Genomic DNA, 21,298 nt, shown 5'->3' on the forward strand with positions numbered 1-21,298 from the left:
GATTGTGAGCAAAGACTATATTACCCATAATTTCAAAGTTGTTTGCATTAGTGATTGTATCTCTTAAAATTTAAGTTGTTCTTTACTCATGCATTATATATGGTATAGATATATGTTTTATTATTTTATTATATTTACCCCACAATTATTTTACTGATTTAGATCATATGATTTTTGTTAATATTTTTAAACTAGTAGACATACCAGGATAGAGCCCGTGTGATACACAGGTGGTTAAAAAAATACAAAAAAAAGTTAAATTTAATAATATACATAATAGCACACCTTATGGATTAATAAGATATAAATAATGATAAACAAAATTTTACAATTCATAAATATCTAAAAACCTCTTTAAATACAGCATTGGATAGTGACCCGTGTGATTAGGAGAAATGTTAAGATCATTATGTTTAAACATTTTTAAAGGTTAACTTATAACAAACTAATATGATATTTAACGAAATTGCATATATATTCATTCATCTGGAATATTTCTACAACTTATTTATTGGGATTTCCAAATATAACATAATTGATTGGCTTGATAAAATAGGAAATTGCTCATATGACATCTACTGGCATCCTATGTGAAAGCTCTAAAAGAATACCATATGAAAAAATCATGTTGCTCAGTATAGTTAGATTATACTATTTGATTATTATTATTATTATTATTATTATTATTATTATTATAACTAAATGCTCATATAAATTCATCAAACGAAAGCAAAGGATCGATTATTTATTTATCTTATTTGTTATTTTAGTCATAATTTTCAAGCATTATGGTTTATTTATTTATTTATTTTCCGGTTATTTCAGGTACGACAATTGTCAAGTGACAGCCAACGGGATAGTTTCTCAAAAGATCGCCCAAGCCAAACTCTGAAGTTAGCGTGCGCTCGATTAAGACAACATAGTCTGGACAGAATATGACAGCAGAGCTCTCCAAATTAAAAAATGCGGTGGCCTAAACACAAAAAGAAACTCACCATTCCAAAAAGAAAAAAAAAAAGCAAAAAATTGTTCTCCATGTTGATATGGGGTATTAACAATCCAGTTTTGGCCTTTTGGACATCAATTTTTCTTGTAACAATCATTTTTCCTTAAAAATGACCGAAGTTTACTAAAAGGCAAAATAAAAATACTAAGAAATTAAATGAAATATCTTGTGGTAGCAATCATTGAATTGATATCAATTTTCATGACAAAATCCACATATAAACAGTGGACCAAGCTGTAAGAGCAAAAGCAGCAGCCAAGTAAGTCCACATCATCAGCATTGCACACTCCTCTTGCCCAACACTAAACAACTGTGCCATTGTACCTGCATTTTCCATTCAAATTAATTTTGTTTGACTTTCAAAAGTCAAAAGTCAAAAGTCCTTGTTTGACTTCCAAAGTCAAAAATTAAAGGTCCTTACTAATATTCACACCAGGAGGCAGAGCAAACATAATCAACAACACAAATCTAAAGAGCGGGTCCGGTGGAAGCAACCCCATCGTTCCTGCCACGCTAATCACACCAATCCCAATCACGGGAAGAATCAGGTAACGCACGATGATAACCGTGATGATGACTGTGGGCCCCACACTTGCCTTTCTTAAACCTACAAAAATTTAACATTCACAAACTCAAAATCGAACTTCTTTCGAACATTATAATATTAACCTCATTTTGTACCTTGTGTAAGGTTGCCTCCTAGTATAAGAGTGAGACAAGGTATGGTTCCATCCCTATGACAACATAAATAAACATATTAATAAAAAGATTAAAAATATTAATTTTGTAATGATTTTAAAGCTACAAAAATTGTAATTATGGTCACCCGAGTAATGTCATGGAGTCTTGGACCACTCGTAAAGGAGCTTTTTCACCGATTAAAAGGCTTTTTACCCACGGAATTGCCCCAAACACGAGCCCTGCAAACTAATCAACGGTTATCATAGTTTTTGTTGCCGAGTACAAAATCATATGTTTGGTATGAGTTGGTTTTCAGCTTAAGCCAAAAATTTGGTTTGGGGCTTTTGAAAAGCGTTTGCTTTCGGTTTTTCGATATTTGGTTGTCACAATGGATTCAGTTCGGTTTTGATTTTTTTAGTTTTGCCAATTGGGCTTGAAACTGTTGAGCCGAAAAAATAAGGCCCAAAATAATGAAATTAGTGCTGCAACTTTGGGCCTAAAATTTTTACAAATTATTTAACATTTAAAAATAAAACTATAATCCATTAATTCAATAACAAAAGTAAGTTTTTTTGGTTTTTACGGTTCGCTTCGGTTATTCGGTTTCTGGTACATGCAAAACCAAAACCGAACCAGAAATTCAGTCTTTAAAAATACAAAAAACCACACCATCGGCTTTGGGTTGGGTTCAGCTATGTTGGTTATGGATTGGTTATTTTGGTTATTATACTTACAGAGCCAAGAGTTGGGGGAGCTAGTAGTTGCTCGAAAATTTTCTTTAACATTTCTATTAACCGATCTGAAAACGACCCGTCTTTTTTCTCATCATTCTCTTCAAACCCTTTATGCACAATCTACAAATCACGAACACAAAATCGAGTAAGATACAAAAACCTACACGAAAAAAAAAATCAAAGCCGGATGCTTACACATTGGTTTTCCGTATCATCACTGATCAAGTTTGATGAAGGGATGATTGTATCAGTTTGATCATAATATTCATTATTTAAAAGACGCGTGTTTTGATTTTCATCCAAGTGTTTATTTGCTTCATTTGGTAATTTCATGATATCTTTCGTTGCATTGTACCTCAAAGCCGAGCCTTGGATCATTTGGTAAGTACATGTCCACGTGTAAAAACTACCCAACTGCACAAAATCATTTCATAGTAATCAATTAAGCTTGTAAACAAACCGAACAAACACGAAAGTGGCATGTTTGTGTACGATCTTTTAACTGTGACTGAACAAACGATCGAACACAAACAATTACACGAATGGGAATTTCTTGTTTGTAGCTGTTCATTAAGAAAATGATCATGTTCGTGCTAGTTTATGTTCGTTCAATGATAGTATAAACGAACGGCTTACGAACGTAAAGAAACAAACATAACTTAGCTATAACCAATTAAAAGTAATATGAAAAACAATGTGTCGATCTGAAGAATTACTACTAAACTAAGTTGTAATGGGCCAAAAGAATTCAAATGAATATATTAATGAAAATAAACGAATGAACTTAAACAAACATAAATGAACGAACATAAACAAACTTAAATAAACAAACACTCACGGACATAAATGAACGTAAACAAACGAACATAAACGAAGTTAAATAACTGAACGTTCATGAATATAAATAAATGAACGAAACATGTGTTCATGTTCGTTCCTTTAACTACATGAACAAAAATTTTTGTTCATGTCTATTCATTTATTAAATAAACAAACATCCAGCAAAATGATTCAAGAAAGATTCACTAACTATTCACTACACGTTCGTTTCGTTTACATGCCTATAAACAATGCGTTTTTCTTTATTGATAAATGTTATCTTTGAAGGGTAGTTTCAACATTTAGACATTTGATTGATTTGGGTAGAAAATATTTGCATATAGATTCATATGGGTCCATTTAAGTTATACAATGGGTCAAACGGGCCAGTTTTATAAATATAAAATGGGTCCAAACGGGTCAACACCACATCTCGTGAACCCCATTTTAGTAATTGTTTTCTAAAACGACTCATTACAACCTGGGTCTATTATGTTCATAGCCTCATAAACATTTTGACCAGACCCGTATTGTGAGGTTCACTTACCGCCATTGAGAAGGACGCGTATGAGAGTCCTTTAGCTTTACAAACATTGCGGTCTCCAAACGGGCTGCCATCATCGGTGCAGATCGCAGGGACCATTATCAACAGAAGATTTGCAAAATTACCTAAATTTTTAAACAATATTAAAAATGTTAAGTGATTACAACAAATATTAGACTGAATTTTTTTTTACCTGTTGAACACATGGCTATTATGAGGCCTTCTAAATGAGGCTTCGGTTTGATAAGTTTTATTGCTACCCATCCCAATATTCCTCCACATAAAAATGTTATCCCAATATTTATTGGCATAAACCACCTACATATATATAATATAGTAACACATTAAATGGACATGAAGCAAATAAATATTTCACACTTTTAGAAAAGTTACCATGAGATAATGTCTTCAAAGGTGACAGTCTCAACAAGGCTTGCAAAAATAAGAGAAGGCGTAAATACCACAAACACAATCTGCAAATATCAAGTATCTTTAAAGCCACAATCCTAAAAAAAATTTAGCTTAAATGGCTTTTACCATTATATTATTTAATTTAAATATTATTAAATAAAGAAACACTTTTTTGCAGGTTTTAACGTAATTATAAATAATATTTTTCTAGAGTATGAGAAAGATAAAGTTTATAACGATAAAAAGTTTAATAAAATATTTTTTTTTGTATTTTATATACTTGAATAAAAAGCTATATTTTGGATACTAGAAGCATTCCCAGCCTGTTTCCTACCCTATATCCATATATATCATATAATTACACTAAAAACACACAGTATTTTCTCTCTCCTGTTTAATTAAATAATATTTTTTATACCTTTATCATCATATTTTCTCTCTATCATTCACAACTGCTTTATAAAAATATAAAAAATTTACACAGTATCTTATGCAGTAAAATCTTAAATTTAACTTTCCCATATAATATAAGGTTCTCTCTCCTTAGATCACAACCACTAATAAGCATACCATATAATTTAAAAATCTCTCCGCCATAATTTTATGGAATGGATTGAGAATGCTCTCTAAGTATTTAAAAAAAAAAGGTAACTGTTACAATTCTATAATAATCGGTGGTAAGTTTTATTGAATTGTAATAAACAGAAATAGGATTTTGACCTTATTGAGGGAGTTGCGGGTGTGGTTGGAAAGAAGATTGAGAGAATCGGTAGCCATGAAAGCTCCTATTGCACTTACTATCAACACCTGCAGTATCGGCATCGATGCCACCTCCAGCAGCCCCCAAAATCCCATTTCAGTTTGACTCATGTTACATGTGCTCTGATCTTCAGTTCATCTTTGTTTTTTTAGTTTCTGTCCATTTGTTGTCCATTAAGTGGTGTGGTTTTAGGCGACGGATCTGGGCATAAATCGCAACATTCAATTTCTTTTTACTGTATTTCATACTTCGTAAACAGAACAGAACAAAACAAAACTTGAAACACGATAATAAATAAAAACACTTTCGTGCAATCTTGAAATCGAGCTATTACACTTTCTTTTTTTACTTTATCAAACGATTCTCTTTCGACCACACAAATTAAAGCATTTTTTAAATAACCATCACCCATTTGCTTACGCAAACCCGTATTGATAAGCTTTATTTCTAGAAAAAAGTATTTCAACGGTTACGGTTGAATCAGTAAAACCAGCGCTAGTTTCAATATTCAATAAACCAAAGGAAAAGTTGTGTGCTTTCAAGTTTCCACCATTTCACGAGCAAGATCACATATTCTACCCAATTTTGCAAATTTTATCATCTTCCTTTAAAATGTGATAAAATATCACACGATCACTTGAAATACACTCTCTTTTTTCATTGCTAAAATCATTCAGATACATATCCTAAAATGTCAATATCTTAGATATGCCAAACTTAGAAAACGAATCTCACAGATTTAAACCGGACAATTTTCTAACAAGCTTGTTGAGATCTCACTAAATCTATTTCCAAGTTCTTGAATTTGCATATCCAAAATCGTATTAAAAATTTTAACCTCAAAATGATGATTCTGTTGAGTCTGTTTCTGTTTTATGTTTCTCGTTCAAACAAAAAGAAAAAAAAATTAATGGTTTTTATTTGTTTTGGGCTATAAACTACGTTGAGGCTTTATTTGATCTGAACTTTTAAAAATGATGATTCTGCCGAGCCTATTTTTATTTGAGTCTGTTTAGTGTTTCTTGTTCAAACAAAAGAAATAAGGGTTAATGATTTTTATTTGTTTTGAGCTATAAACTTTATTTGAGCTTTATTTGGTTTGAACTTTTAAATTGGTTAGGCTTTAAACAAATATGAGTAGCGTAATAATTTTTCAGAGGCAACGAAATACAAAAACCAACCCAAAAAGAAAAAAATTACAATATCGATGAAAAGTTGAGCGGTAGCGGATACTATCCCTGGTTATCCGCTACCCCTGATTGTAAGGTAAATCCGTTCATGGTGGTTCTCCATTTTTTTAGAGTATGGTTGTATGTGGCGATAATGAGTGATGTAGAGAGAAAATGTTAGTGTTCATGAAAAATATTGTTCATACCTTATAATTTTTTAATATTTTTTAAAAGTGATTGTGAGTGGATGAGAGAGAAGAGATAATGATAAAGGTATAAAATGTATTATTTAATTGAAAATGAAAGAGAAAGTATAGTGATTTTTAGTATAATTATAAAGACAGAGATAGAGAAGCTACTGAGAATGCTTTAAGTGTAAAACTTGGTGTAATACCAGCTTGAATGACCCGAATGACTAATACGGATAAGGTGGTATAGAAAGATCTCCAACCGGCTATTATGAACAGTCAGAATTAAACGATAACGGAATTTGGGTCTATACTGGCAACATAATATCAGATTGGGGATGGATATTTAAAGTTCAGGGTGCTAAAGTTATCTTTAGAAGTCTTGTTTGATTATGCTTTCTTGTTTGAGTAAAAGTAGGATTGTGGGTGTTATATAAACCCATCAATAGTTTTTATTTAGTTTATATTTGGTATTTCGTTCTCGTATATTATTAATGAAAAGTATTGCATAAGGTTTATGCAAATTCGGTTTATGTTCTTGATTCACTTGATCAAATAAGTTTAATAAAAAGTTATTAAAAACCAGCTATCTAATTTCAAAGTAAATAAGTTTGTTGAATAAGAAAAAAAATAGATTATGATATTGGGATATGCTTAATGCATAACCGGTTTTAAGAGAAGAATTTTGAAATCGTGCCAATTTATTGTTGGTAGATAGTACTTGGTAAATATAAGACCATCCTCAATAGGACACATGTTAGACACCCATTAGAAAGTCGAGACAAGATTTTTTATATACACCATATTGCATTCTGTTTGTATTTGTAATAACTTTTCTTTAATTTATCTAGAGGTTATCATAAATGAACCATAACTATGTAACCCTATTCTTAATAGATTGACCCCAAATTAGCATATCCAAATTATAAGAAAGCCTAGAGTTACCACAACTACGGAATTTGCTCCTTGCAAGTTTTTATTTGTTCGAGTATGCAAATAAGTTGCGAATGCGATCCAAATAACAAAGGCCCAAGTTTCCTTTGGATCCCAACTCCAATATGATCCCCATGTCTGCTAAAACAGCAGTGATGGAGGAGATGGTGAAGGGAAATTTCTTTTGCATTGATGGGTTAAAGTAGTAGCGATGGAGGAGATAGTGAAGGGAAATTTCTTGTGCATTGATGGGTTAAAGTGGGTTGTGTGAGAAGGGAGGATAGTTCGAATGTCAACCCTAAACAAAAGAACAAAGAGAGCCACTAATCGGGCCGCGCTTATGTGGACAAACTCGCCCACCCTCCCATTAGAGGGTCTAAAAAGAAAAAGAAAAAAAACAATTTATTTAAATAGTTAAATAACCGTCTTATTTATCATAATTAAATAAAGAGAAATTTACAATTTTTGTCCTTTTAAATATACAAACTTAAAGAATGGATCCTTTACGAAGATGACTTTCACTTAGTATCATTTATTTGCATGTTTCGCTCAATTTTTGTCCTTTACACTAATGGATGTTAAGTTTTTTCGTTAAGTCACCTCATGTGAATTGCACGTGAGGGCATTTTAGTCTTTTTTCCCTTTAAGGACTGCTTGTGTAATATACATAAAGATTAGGGTCTCCAATACAATTATTATCATAATTAATTTTAATAGTATTACATAAAAACTAAATAAAAAAATATTAATCAGCCCTGACGACAATCCCCTCACCGGCATGCCACCACTAAAACAACCGTGGAACTTGCAAAACGACCACATAACACTTAAATCGAACCATCTCCTTATCGAAACCACATAATGGAGCCTGCGATTCCAACTGGGACCTCAACAAAGACCTGCAACCATCTCCTCATATCAGGGCGGTCGGAGGTTTCTCCGACAATTGCATCTTCTACTACTGTTTTCCACCTCCCGTCACGACCACGGTCGTCTTTAGTTACCATTTGTGAGAAACTACAAAACATCTTCAAATCTGCACCCAACAGATCTGAGAGAGAGAGAGGTGCGGTGTAGTGAAGATAAAGTGCCATCAGAAGTTACAGGGGCGGATCTGAGATGTGTGCGATAACGACGGTGTTGTGGGGATTACGATCAGAGATGCCAAATTAGGAGATGAGATAGTGGGTGGATTGTTTGTGAGGTGTAGTTGTTCGATTGTAATGCTGTCGGAAAATGTGATGGTGGTAAGCAATAGAGGAAGAGTTAGACAACACTAAACGATGGTGATGGCAGAGTGAAGTGTGTTTTAACTTTATAGATTAATAATTTTTTAAATATTATTTAGATTACTTTTAACAATAATTGTATTGGAGACCCTAATCTTTATGTATATTACACAAACAGTCCTTAAAGGGAAAAGACTAAAATGCCCTCATGTGCAACGTATATGAGGCGACTTTACAAAAAAACTTAACATCCGTTAGTGTAAAGGATAAAATCGAGCGAAACATAATTTATTGTCGTAAAGGACCAATTCCATAATTTTATATATTCAAAAAGACAAAAATTGTAATTTTCTCTTAAATAAAAGGATATCTCGTATTTATTGGATTATATATAATTATTTGATAATTTTATAAGTTTTGAATCGACATGAAGAGAACCGTCTCTAACATACTGAGTACCCAAAACCATAACTAAAAATAGCCTTTATATAAATTTTTTTTCACAAAAAGGCCCACTAAAACATATTATTAAGCTATTTACAAATCCATAATTTCGTTACTAGGCCCACACTCAATAATATATTATTAGATTGCTTATTATTTAATGGACCTGCTAAAAGTTTTTTGACCTTTATTGATTTCTTATCATCTATTTTCAGTAAAGTGTCCTTATTACTGTTAAAGAAAATAAGTATATGTATAAAAAAATAATAATTAAACAAGCCCTCATCATGACCATTCCTTAACACCAGCCGAGCCCTGAATGTATTCTGAAGTTTGGACGGCCCTGACCATGGCATTACTGCTTAAATTTGTCACAACTCACAGATACCCCTGAAATTTGAATATAACTACTTTCCTTTTAAATTCCAAAGGACACTTTAACAATAATATTGTATATTAGTAATTAGTATATAGAATATTTCATTTAAAAATTCTAACTGTAATATAATAATACATGAAATAATAATTATCATACAGCCAGATTATTTTACTTCAAGATATTAAGATATCTGAAACAATAATATTTTATCTACATATTTGATTAAGTCACTGATTACATCAGTAATAGCATATTTAAACTAGCAATTAAACTCGTTTGGAATATGCTTGGTATAGGATAATAAGATAAGGAAATGGAATTAAGGAGGTAATGGAACGGATAAAAGAATAAAATGAATCATTACCATTTTCATTATCTTGCTTGAATACCAAATGGGAATAAAATAAATCATTACTTTGTGTTGTTTAGTAGGCAGGAAAAGACGAATGAGTAATATAGAATTGGTGGTTACTCCGTTGGTGGTAGTGGGTGGTGGTTGTGGCGGTCATGGTGGGTGGTGGTGGGCGATGACGACGGTGAGTGGGGCGGGTGGCGGGCAATGATGGTGGTTGGCCGTGGCGTGGCGGGCAGCGGGCGTGGTGGTTGGCGGTAGTCGTGTAAGGCCCTGAACTCAGGCACCATACTTAGCGCTGGATTTACACATGAACACAACTTATGTGACATTCGTCAATTTCGAGTCTTGTTTGTATTTGTTTTTGTATTTGTTTATTATGTAAGCCGACCTGATTTGTAATCCGAAGCTTATGTTATAATCAAAATGATGGATTTATGTTACAATATTGTTTCACACTTGTTGGGTCTTGAAAACATCCTATCTTTATTTTTATTTTTATTTATTTATTTATTTTTTTGTTGTTTTGTGTTTTTGTCTTGATCCATTTTGCATGAAAACTCTTGTGTCTCACACCCATATTTGACCCCCAACATTACCCTATATATACACCACCTTTCCTCTTCATTTTCCCTTGCTACAACTCCAAAAAAAAAAAACTCTCTCAAACATCAAAGATTTAAGGTTATCTTCTTAAGTGTTCTTGAAGGTTTTTAGTCTTTCATCTTAATTAGTTTATGTAGCCTTATTAATACTTGTTTATGGTTGTGCAACATATATATAATATACACCCCTGGTTTACCTTTGGTAGTTACTTCTCCGATTCCGGTCGGTAAGGTTTCGGACCTCATAAGGCAAGGCTTCATGGAGAACTTCGTGCCCTTAATATATATACATCTATATAACTTGTTCATACATATTAATCTTGCTTATTTTAGTTTGTTGGTCATGTTTACAAGTTCCATGGTTGTGGGTTTTTAAGAGTCTATGCTTCGGTTTAACCGTAAATAGCTCTAAACCGTAAACCGAACTTTGTTACTAGTTTTGTTAAATAATTGTTTAAACATACTTATTGTTAGATCTAAGTTTCTAAAATCATTTTTACAAATTCTATGGTTATGGGTTTGTAGAATCTTACATCGGTCTTAACCCGAAACACGATCCGAACCGAAAACCGAACTTTTGTTTAAAGACTTTATTGTTAACTTTTGGTTGTAAAACTTAAAGTATTTTTATTTGTACATTATTATACAAGTTCTTTAGTGTTTGGACACGTAGAAACCATCTATGAACTTGTTGTGAGATAGAAACCGAACCAAACTGATTCTTACTCGCTTAAGACACACAAATGTGTTTTTTTTTAGCCATCAAGGGTTGTATATTTCTTTAAAAATAGTTACAAATTGATTTTTAAATATTTTCTTAAGTACTTGGAAATGTTGGATCCAACTTGATCTCATAACAAAGTTTGGACCGACAAAACCGAACACTCGCTTAACGCACGTTGTTAGTTCTAAAACAATGGAACTACATACTTGGTTAAGTCTTATTAAATTTTATTGAGTTATCTCATAACATTCAATATTTTGGAAAGTTGACTTTGGGTTTGACCAATTATCAAGACCCGAACCGACAACCCGAACACTCGATAAAAAAAAACCGTTTTAGTATCTTTATTCCAAAGAGATTTGCATTCTTGCATTTTACCCACCTTATTACTTAACATAGGTTGAGTAAATATTAAGGTTAGATACTTTAACCCGGTTTCGAGCAAACTTACATTTTTAAAGGGTTATTATTATAAATTCTTAAATAGTTACATTTTAAAACCTTGAACTTTAATTATTTACATTTCTCAACATTTATTTTGTTTAAAGACGTTCAAGACAACCTTTCTAAATTCAAGACTTCTTTTCTTTTTAGACATTGTGTGTTAAACTCGTCGTTCCGACAAATCTCCAAATTATCATATTTCAAGTTTACTACTTGAAGGTGAGTACTTCATACCCCATTTTCCATCTTTTATTTTGGGGGTGACATTTCATACTTATTCAACAAAATGCTTTATATTTGAATCTTAAACCACAAACGTAGTTTTATACTTTACCTAAATAATTGCTCGATTTGGTGTTCTATGCTTATATGCCTATGTGTTTATCGCTTTTGGTTGGTGGAACTATAAAATCCTAGACTATTTGGCATCCCCTTATAGCAAGGTGTCGTTAACGTAATGCAATTAATGATAACTATAAAATCCTAGACTATTTGGCATCCCCTTATATCTAGGTGTCGCTAATGTGTTTAGCTATATTTATTTATCCAAATTACCACTTTTGTTTATCGTTTCGTATGCAAGTTTTGTGGCTATCTTTATTATATACTAATATGATTAAACTTATGAATTGCTCACCAACCTTTGTGTTGACAAACTTTATTTTATGAAATGTTGCAGGTTTGCATCTTGGTTGATTTATGATTGTGAAGAAAACTACATCAAAGACCTTAGGATATTAGTAAAAATGAACAATATCAAATTTGCCATATTTTGTGATATCTTGTTTATGGTTATTTTATGGATAATTGTTATGTGACATTTTCGATGTTGTGAAACGAAATGAGTTTATTAAATACTGTCACTTTAATTAGTGTCATGTGCTTATGGACAATTGTTACACCTCGGCATGTTCCGCCGCCTTTGGTCGGGGTGTGACAACTTAATTTATCATAGTTTATTAAAAACTTTCACGGAATATTCATACAAGCAATACAATCATTCAAAATACATTTCTTACAACATTCTAAACATATCATGTCACACATGTTCTTCTTCGGATGTCAACCAGTCTTCTAATAGCCTCATGTGCTCCTCAAGCTTGCCATTTGCATCAACATCTATATGCTACTAAAAGTCAGCTATGCTGAGTGAGTTCTAGTTTAACAAACACATGTCATACTTACACATTCATACTTATTCGTATCCGAAGATACACATACCATTCTTCATCTGTTCCACATCCATATATTCATACAAGCTTATTAAACAATTTTAGCATATTCACATTCAACACTTTCCTTAACCAAACAAGATTATGCTCATAGTCCGCCGTCTATACCTATGCTGAAAGTTGTGAATACGTACAAGGTCCGCAGTCCTTACCCATGTTCATCATTCGTGGTACGTATAAGGTCCGTCGTCCTTCCCTACACCTATATACATTAACAGCAGTACAAGTTCCATCGTCCGTCCCTATGCAAACATCTACATTATAGCAAGTACAAGGTCCACAGTCCTCCCCTATGCTATTATATTACATTTACAACATGCATAAGGTCCACAGTCATTTCCTATGCTGACATCTAACAGCTACAAGGCGTATAAGGTCCATAATCCTTACTTACGCCGACAGCTATCATCTATATCACCTATAAGGTCCACAACCATTATCTACGCTAACACATTACATCCATAGTGTAATACCCGCCAAAATTTCGAGACAAAAAAGAATGTTAACTTTTAAAAGTTGAATGCTAAAATGTAATAAACAAATTAAAAGGCGGGTATAAATATCCGCTATTGTCATTTACAGAGTTTAAATAAAATATTCTAGTTTATATTTAAAATACTATAACTTAAGCGTTTAAAGAAAATCTTAAGAATAAAGAAAATAAAATCTGATTTTAATCATAAAAATAAAGAAAATAAAGCTTAAGCAAGTGTTCGGTTCGTAGTCGGTCCGAATGTCATTATGAGATCGAATTCGGGTGCAACATGTCCAAAACTTAATTACAAACATAAAATACTGAAAAGTCATAAGCTAATTCGGGTCAATTCGTAGTTTAATTGAAAAGCCCCAATTTAGTTCTTACTTAAACCCTAGATTGAAATTGATTAAATTGAACATGAAATCCCCCAAATCCATTGAAATTGGTTGAGGGATTTCGTTCTAAGGTTTATAACTAACAATAAAAATCAAAACCTACCCGACAACTGAATGAGGAACTAGTTGATTGATGCTTGAAAGACCCGTTTGACTTTGAAAAGCCAAACCTTGAAGAGCACTTAAACTAATACTTGAATTCATGAAAATGAGATAGATTTGTGAGTTAAGTAACAAAGAATGAATGACCTAATATCATTGTTTATATAGGGATCGTATTTAGCTTCGTGTTTATCATCATTCTAATGATGACTTGTTTGAAACTCAAGAATGAACAAGATAATCATTAAAACTTGATAATTATCTCAAATTAAATGATATAATTCATAAGTTTTTGATAGATTATGCTAGGGAATGTTCCAAAACTTTATAATTTGAATTATAACAAGATGAGGATGGAGATTAAGAGATAAAGGCGTCAAAACAAACCTAAGTTAAAAAAATCTGATCTGCACAGCCCCTTGGCCGTGCCCCATGGCGAACAAGGCCACCCTCGTCGTGCTACGCGGCGAGGTGGTTCCACCAAACTTCCTGATTTGGCAATTTTAGCCCTTATACTTTCTAGAAACGCGTTTTAAGCTCAATTCAAATGTTTTTAAGGATCTTTTAACATGTTTAAATATCCAAACAATATAAAATGAATTAATACCATAAAATACTAATAAATACATGATTTCATTAATAATAAAGATATGAATACAAGCCCGGGTCGGGTAAACAAATACAAACTGTAACACCCCGGCTTAAGCGGAAACGCCCGAGTGTGACGTACATATTGCTCAAACACACGTGGCACTATTAAGTGACCATAATAACATTAATTCATTTAATAAGCCAAGTAACACAAGTTCGAAAGTAACAATACAAGTTCAAACCAAAACATAACCTTAACAATAGTTCTTTTATTGAAATACCCTAAGTAATCTAAGTGTCTTCAATACTTCAACCTCTAATCACGGTACCTGTAACATATGTATAAAATATGGTCAGCTATAAATATAGCTTGTGAGTTTCCACAGTTTAAATACGTACATAAAAACCATACAATTTATAGACATGTGATAAACGAGCAAGTAAGTCCTTTCCAGTTGGTACAACCAACGTACTTGGATAATCGCGCAAGTAAGGTCCTTTTCAATTGGTAACAACCAACATACTTGGATAATGAGGCCCTTTTCCACTCGATACAAATGGACCAGAGTGCAAAGAGGGGCGTATGATCATACTTAATGAGGCTTCCCAATCGTGCAAGTAATATTCGTGCAAGTAATACAAGTAACACACAAGTCCATATACGAATTGTAGCTTTGTAATAGAAGAAATAACACTTGAATCTTTATAAGGATACATATGCTACCCCAAAACATTAAAACATTAAAACGGGGTGGTGAAAAACTCACCTTAGTAATTGAAGTGAAAAAGGAATAAGAATAACTTGAAGGCGTCAAAGGAACCGAATCAATCAATCCGTACGAACTATAAATAAGAATAAACATGACTTTTAACGGCTATTCCATCGGGATTTTAAGGTTGTTTAATTGTATGATAGTTTTAGAAGATAGTTATTATTTTATTACGAATCTTATGGCTCTTAGATTATTATATTATTATTTATGTTTTAACGACAACTTGGTTATTAGTACAATTTAAGCACTTTAATGGCGAGAAAACAAAGTTTATATGTTCGAAAAGCTTGAACTATTGTTTACAAGTCAAAAATATAATTGTTGCTTTAACAAAACGATTTTTAGAGAATTAAAGTTTACTTTGCGATTATTACACGATTTTTAATAACGACTTATGAAAACGAGAAACTTGATATTTATATGTAAAATGGTGAGATATATTTTATAGTTAATTTACATAATTTTTATTTAATTTAAAAAGGTTTTTATAAATTTATTATGATTATTAATTGATTAAAATGATTTATTAATTAATAATAAACTGGAAAAATGTTTAATAAAAAAATATGCGATTGACCCGGGTTTCAAACCCGGGTCTTGGTGGTATAAGTTCTGGGTATTATCCAACTGCTTTGGTGACAATATTCGTTTATAGTATGGTTTTTAATACTTAAATATACCATTAGCTTTGAGATGGATTTTAATAATAATAATAACAATACAGGGCCCAACACAAAAAGAAAAAAAAAACGCGTGACCCGGGTTTCGAACCCGGGTCTCATGTTTACAATGTTAACGATTTAACCAGTTGGACTAGGAAGCAATTCAATGAAGTTATGGAAACAGTTTACTTTAAACAGATGTTCAACTTCATCTTCTTCATCTTCAAGAACATAAACCCTAATTTATCAATTGGGGTTTCTGTTCCATGTTCGTTATAATTAGACTAGGGGTTTTGTTTATTGGTGTAACGACATTAACAAGCATATATTAATTACCTTATAAGGTTTTGTTTTGACCGAAACCCAGTTGTCGGAAAAGTAATAAGAAAGCTCCAAATTACAGACAAATCGGTGTATTAGAGGGGGATTGAGAGGAATGAGCGAGTTGTTTATGAGTTTAGGCGTCTATTTATACTAGGTGGAGGAGCGTCTTCACATTAATTCATTGATTTGATTATCCGGATTTTCCGACGACCATTACGGGTCTATTTACGGCAAATAAACGCAATTAACTTGTTGGTTAATGTTTTATATTGACGGAGAAACGCGTTTACATATTTATTTGGTTAAAATGACGAAGTTTGGTGGTGTTTAGGTTACCTTCGGCGCCGATTCCGGCGGCCGGAAAAACGTGAGGTGGGGGGGGGGGGACGGGATAGGGTTGGGTTTATTTAATAATATAATTTAAATATTATTTACACTTTGGACCCTGTAGTTTCATAAACATTTTAAATGATGTTTAATATCTTTTAAGCTATAATAAGTTTTTAGAGTTTACACTTTTTGCCCAAACTTTATATTATAAGGTCTTCGGTTTTGGATTATTTACGCGTTTTACTTGCGCGGCTCGATTAACGTTAAGGTTCGAGAATTTATAAACATAACAACGAACAACGAATAAAGAACATTAAATGTTGGGAATCACTTTATTAAAATATATTTAATACATCGAAACGACCCAACGGGTCGAGTTTACAATACGAACACGAATCGAAAATTGACGAATGTCACACAAACAATTAATCGAAATTGACGGATGTCACGACAGCTGTGACAAAAAGGGGAACGTATAATTATGTTAGATATCTAAATAACTAAAATAAACGATTTTAAACATTAAAACACTTTATTTTACCCAGATATCATACTTCATGTTTAATGTTGTTCATTGGATTGGACCCAAAATGGAATTGAGTGTCAACTGTTTGTAATCGTATGTCTTCGGATGGGGATATTCCATTTTTGAAGTCCATGTTAACCACCAAAGTATTGCTCCTGATTGACTCAAATGCCCTCTCTATTGCTTGCATGATGACCACTGGACTTATAAGTCCCATCCTTTGGTTTGTTTTGTGGGATTTTATTTTCATTAGCGATTTCATTTAACCCTTCATTATTTGATTTAAGAAAAATTATGGTCCTGGTAACCACATCTCAAATGTTTTCATAAATTTTATGGGGCCCGTCATTAGAAATAATGGGTGGGGTTTGTTATCAGGTGCATGACAATATTTTTACTAAAATTTTCAATCTTTCGTATTATAGGGTTGTTTACTATTATTCATTTCTTATATTTTTATACTAGGTTAGATACTCATGTCATACATGGGCTTGACAACTTAAATTATGTAAGTGATAACTTTTAATAAATAAAGTTGAGCAATACATTAATAAGTATGAAGTTAAATTACAATTAATATTCACAATCTTAAAAATAAATCATAAATCTCTAAATACTTCATTCGATACAATAGTAGACGATGCACTAAAAAAATGGTAACAACTAAAGTAAAATAGAATTATGAGAGCATAAATGGTATAATCGGAACAATACGAACCAATCATCAGTAGAAGAAAGCTTTCAGTCAGTCAAAATGTGTAGTAAAAGAAAATCAATAAGGTTTTGATCGACAATACATGGATAGAAAGAAAGAGATTACGGTTATAGGGGAAAAGAAGGCGGACTGGGTTCAGTTAAAGACTCACGTATTTTTTACAATGAACCCGCTAAGTAAGTTTTAGGAGCTAAAATGTTTCATATACATGTAAATGTTTTCTTACATATAAAAACGATATAATTTATATTAGACAAATTAAATAACGAAAATGTTCAGGTTATAAAAATGTTTTATAAACAAACCTAACGTTTTTAAGAAATAAAATATGTTTTGTAAAAGCAATTAGAGAAATCATTAAACAAAATATATATAAAAAGAACTTTAAAAATGTATAATTAATGTATAATTAATAGGAAAGACAAACGGGAAAAAATAGTAAGAATGTATAAGGGAATGACATATGGCAAGAAGAAACTTTTATTTATTATATAGTATAATTTTTTTGTATTTTAATTTTATTTATTATAAGTAAGTTAATAATATACTTAGGGTTTGATGATGAAAGAATTTCACAAATAAATGTGATGTTATAACCCAGTTTAAAAGCTATATGGGTTTGACGAGACCCATGACCCACTTATACTTTTTACTATGAAATTGTTTATTATAAGTAAGTTAATAATATACTTAGGGTTTGATGATGAAAGAGTTTCACAAATAAATATGATGTTATAATCCAGTTTAAAAGCTATATGGGTTTGGCGAGACCTATGACCCACTTATACTTTTTACTATGAAATTGTTTATTAATTATATATAATATCGTTTTTTAAAAAAATCGGTTATTAATCAATATCCCTATTTTATAGGATTTTCATATCAAATATTCGGTGAGATTAATTTTAATTTAATAAGATGTTATAATCCGTTTAAGGGCTATCTAGGTTTGGTGAGACCCATATCTGTGAATTCGGGTCAAATACATTAGAAGCCTCTATTTACAAATAAAGCAACCTGGTGGCTTTAGAAAAGGTGGGAGCAACCAAAGAGCTTTTAATTGTTTCATTTATATATATTTAAGACTAGCTTTTATCCCCCCGTATTACGAGGTTGTTTTACAATATTCGTTTATAATATTTGTATATATATATATATATATTATTTTGGATTTTAATTTTATTTATTGTAAGGAGGTTAATAATATATTTAGGATTTAATGATGAAAGGGTTTTATAACCCGGTTTAAAAGCTATCTAGGTTTGGCGAGGCCAATGACCCACTTATTCTTTTTACTATAAACTTGTTTCTTAATTATAAATAATATCATTTTTTTTAAAGTTGGATATTAATTTTTAGTATATCCCTATTTTATAGGATTTTCATTTAAAATACTTGGTGAGATTAATTTTTAATTTAATGGATGTTATAACCCGTTTAAGGGCTATCCGGGTTTGGTAAGACCCATACCAATAAACAGTTAGGAGATAATACCTTCTGGAAATCAACTTTCGTAATTGATGGCCGAAAATATGGAACTTCCATACAAACCTTGTGATTCCCATCGGCATCCAACTTATCCTTGGTGTCTATCACCATAGGAACACCACCTTCAACATTACAAATCTTGAAAACTAATTCACAACCAATTGTCCAAGAGTACCATTCTTCTTCCTCGTATACATCATATAAGAGGTGGAGAATCATAGTTTAAATCGTTTTCATAGAGCGGTTCGAGGGTTTGGTTGACGGCTGAACGGCTGTTGCTCTCTGCCGCCACCTTTGTCGTAAACAACGGTGCTCGACTAGGTTTTCTCCTTGTGATCTCCCGTTGTAACTCGAGATCGGAGACTCGCTTTTAGAGCCCTTCGATCACTTCAAGATCGCGGACTCGTTGTCGGATCCGTTTGATCTTAAGATCTCATGGGTCAGGGTAGACTTCATCGATGCCTCAATCGGTGACTTTGTGAGTAAGACATCGATCTTCTCCACGAGCATGTGAATAGAAAACACTTATCTCGTTACCTCTGTCAGCGATGTACAATCAAGAAAGTATTCACCTTCACGTCGAGCCATTTGAGAACCAAAAGCTCTGATACCAACTGATGCAGTTTTGAACACGATCAATGGCTCAAGACACTTTATGATTAATCAAAGGCGATAAACTGAACCATAGGTTCCAAGAACTCTGTTCTTTTTAATATAAAACTTAATCACAAACTAATTCCCGTTCAAAATAATTCAAGTCCAAATATATAGGAAAATCAATCCTTGAAACAGGGAAACAATCCGAAACAAATAAACTAAATAATTATTATATATATTAAATTTGAAAGATTCTTTTACTCACAGTTTTACTATTCCTTTGAAAAAAAGGCTTAACATCGTTGTACTCCATGTAGCATTTGTGGTACATATTGTTTTGTGTAGACAGGTGTTGTTACAAGTTTCCACGTGTTTCTCTGAGTATTATCTTAAGCTTTAATTTAGTGTATTTCATTTGTCATCACAATACTTTGATTGAATTTGTCGGTGTCTTCTGGCCGGTTGTTTGATAGGAGTTCTCCGGCCACGCGGTTAGAGACTACCCTGCTGATTTTCGGTGACGGTGATGTTGATTGTGGTTGTTGCCCGCGATTGCTTAGTTCTGGTGATGCATGGTAACAACTTCTTTATGTAATGTTCTTTTACATGTCTAATTTGGGTTGCGATTGTGGCATTTGTAGCAGCCATCAACCAATTCCCGCTGCTCCGATTGCGGTCCTCAAAGCCATCCACATCTTACCCCCATCATCGTCTTTATCCCTGTATATCTCCATCTGCAACCAGCAAACCCCTAAATCGGTACTCTCTTCTTTGCATCCGGATCCCTGGTGATAATCATGAAGAAAATTGGTGCTTTGTGTTTGTTAGGGGTTGATTTGGGGTTTTGTTCTTGCATGTTTAAAGGTTTTAATTGACGGTGGAACTCGAAGTTTTTATTGCTCCTGTTGGTCTAATCAATTAAATTATTAATAAAAAAATTGTGCTTCACGTTGTTCTCTATTTGTTGTCTCAAGGTATTTTGCGTTTGAGTTCTCTGTTTTGAGTGCAACTTCTTATTAAAATAACCGTAGTTTGAATTTGATTTGTTTTCATATTCTTACATTGCAATTTGGCAGATTTGTTGTTGCAGCATTACTGGCTTAAGGAAGATGGTGGCAAAGTGGTTATGGGTATTTGGATGTGAACTGACTGCTAAAATCGCTCTTCGATTAACTGTCAAACCATCATTGCCAAAAGATTAAGGTAACCATAGTACTCTAACTACTGTTTTTGCAGCTATGCTTTATGGCCTATTAAAATCTTTAATAGAATATGTTCTTTTTACAGTTTACATACATGTGGATTTTGTATTATGGGCCTTCACTCATGCAGATATGTGAATTTAGCATATAACCTATTGATTATGTTTTGGGATTATAGGTATAGATGCTATGGGTGTGATTCCCAAACTGATGGATGTGCTTGGTTAGCAACAGATAACAAGTATAAGAGTAGAGGAACCGCTTGGCCTTTATTGGGCCAAGTGACAGTCCAGTGTTTGCCATTTTTTGTTTTTTAAGTTTTGGTACCGTAAAGAACGTAACTGACTAAACATTAATTTTTCTCATAATTTTTTTGTATTAATCTACTGAATTCGTGTAGATTCACCGTCTCAACGCCCGATACCTACAAAACGAAGATGGTCTTAACGAGTTGAGCCCGA

The 21,298-nt window shown here is 32.5% G+C and overlaps 1 protein-coding gene across 1 annotated transcript; it reads right to left on the minus strand.

The window, feature by feature from the left end:
* Nucleotides 1-1,195: 1,195 nt before the first annotated feature.
* On the minus strand, nucleotides 1,196-5,052 carry LOC143616074 (protein PIN-LIKES 7-like). Its single transcript, XM_077089022.1, has 10 exons — nucleotides 4,916-5,052; nucleotides 4,178-4,257; nucleotides 3,978-4,102; nucleotides 3,788-3,909; nucleotides 2,617-2,835; nucleotides 2,422-2,541; nucleotides 1,833-1,933; nucleotides 1,688-1,740; nucleotides 1,428-1,613; nucleotides 1,196-1,330 (listed from the first exon to the last, which is right to left on the minus strand). The coding sequence occupies exons 1-10, from the start codon at nucleotides 5,048-5,050 to the stop codon at nucleotides 1,206-1,208; spliced, it is 1,266 nt and encodes a 421-aa protein (XP_076945137.1). The 5' UTR covers nucleotides 5,051-5,052; the 3' UTR covers nucleotides 1,196-1,205.
* Between the last annotated feature and the right edge of the window lie 16,246 nt (nucleotides 5,053-21,298).

Source organism: Bidens hawaiensis, unplaced genomic scaffold (assembly GCF_021521415.1).
Source record: "Bidens hawaiensis isolate Kalapana, Puna unplaced genomic scaffold, B.hawaiensis_p1.1 tig00045537_1, whole genome shotgun sequence".
Classification (NCBI taxonomy): Eukaryota; Viridiplantae; Streptophyta; class Magnoliopsida; order Asterales; family Asteraceae; genus Bidens; species Bidens hawaiensis.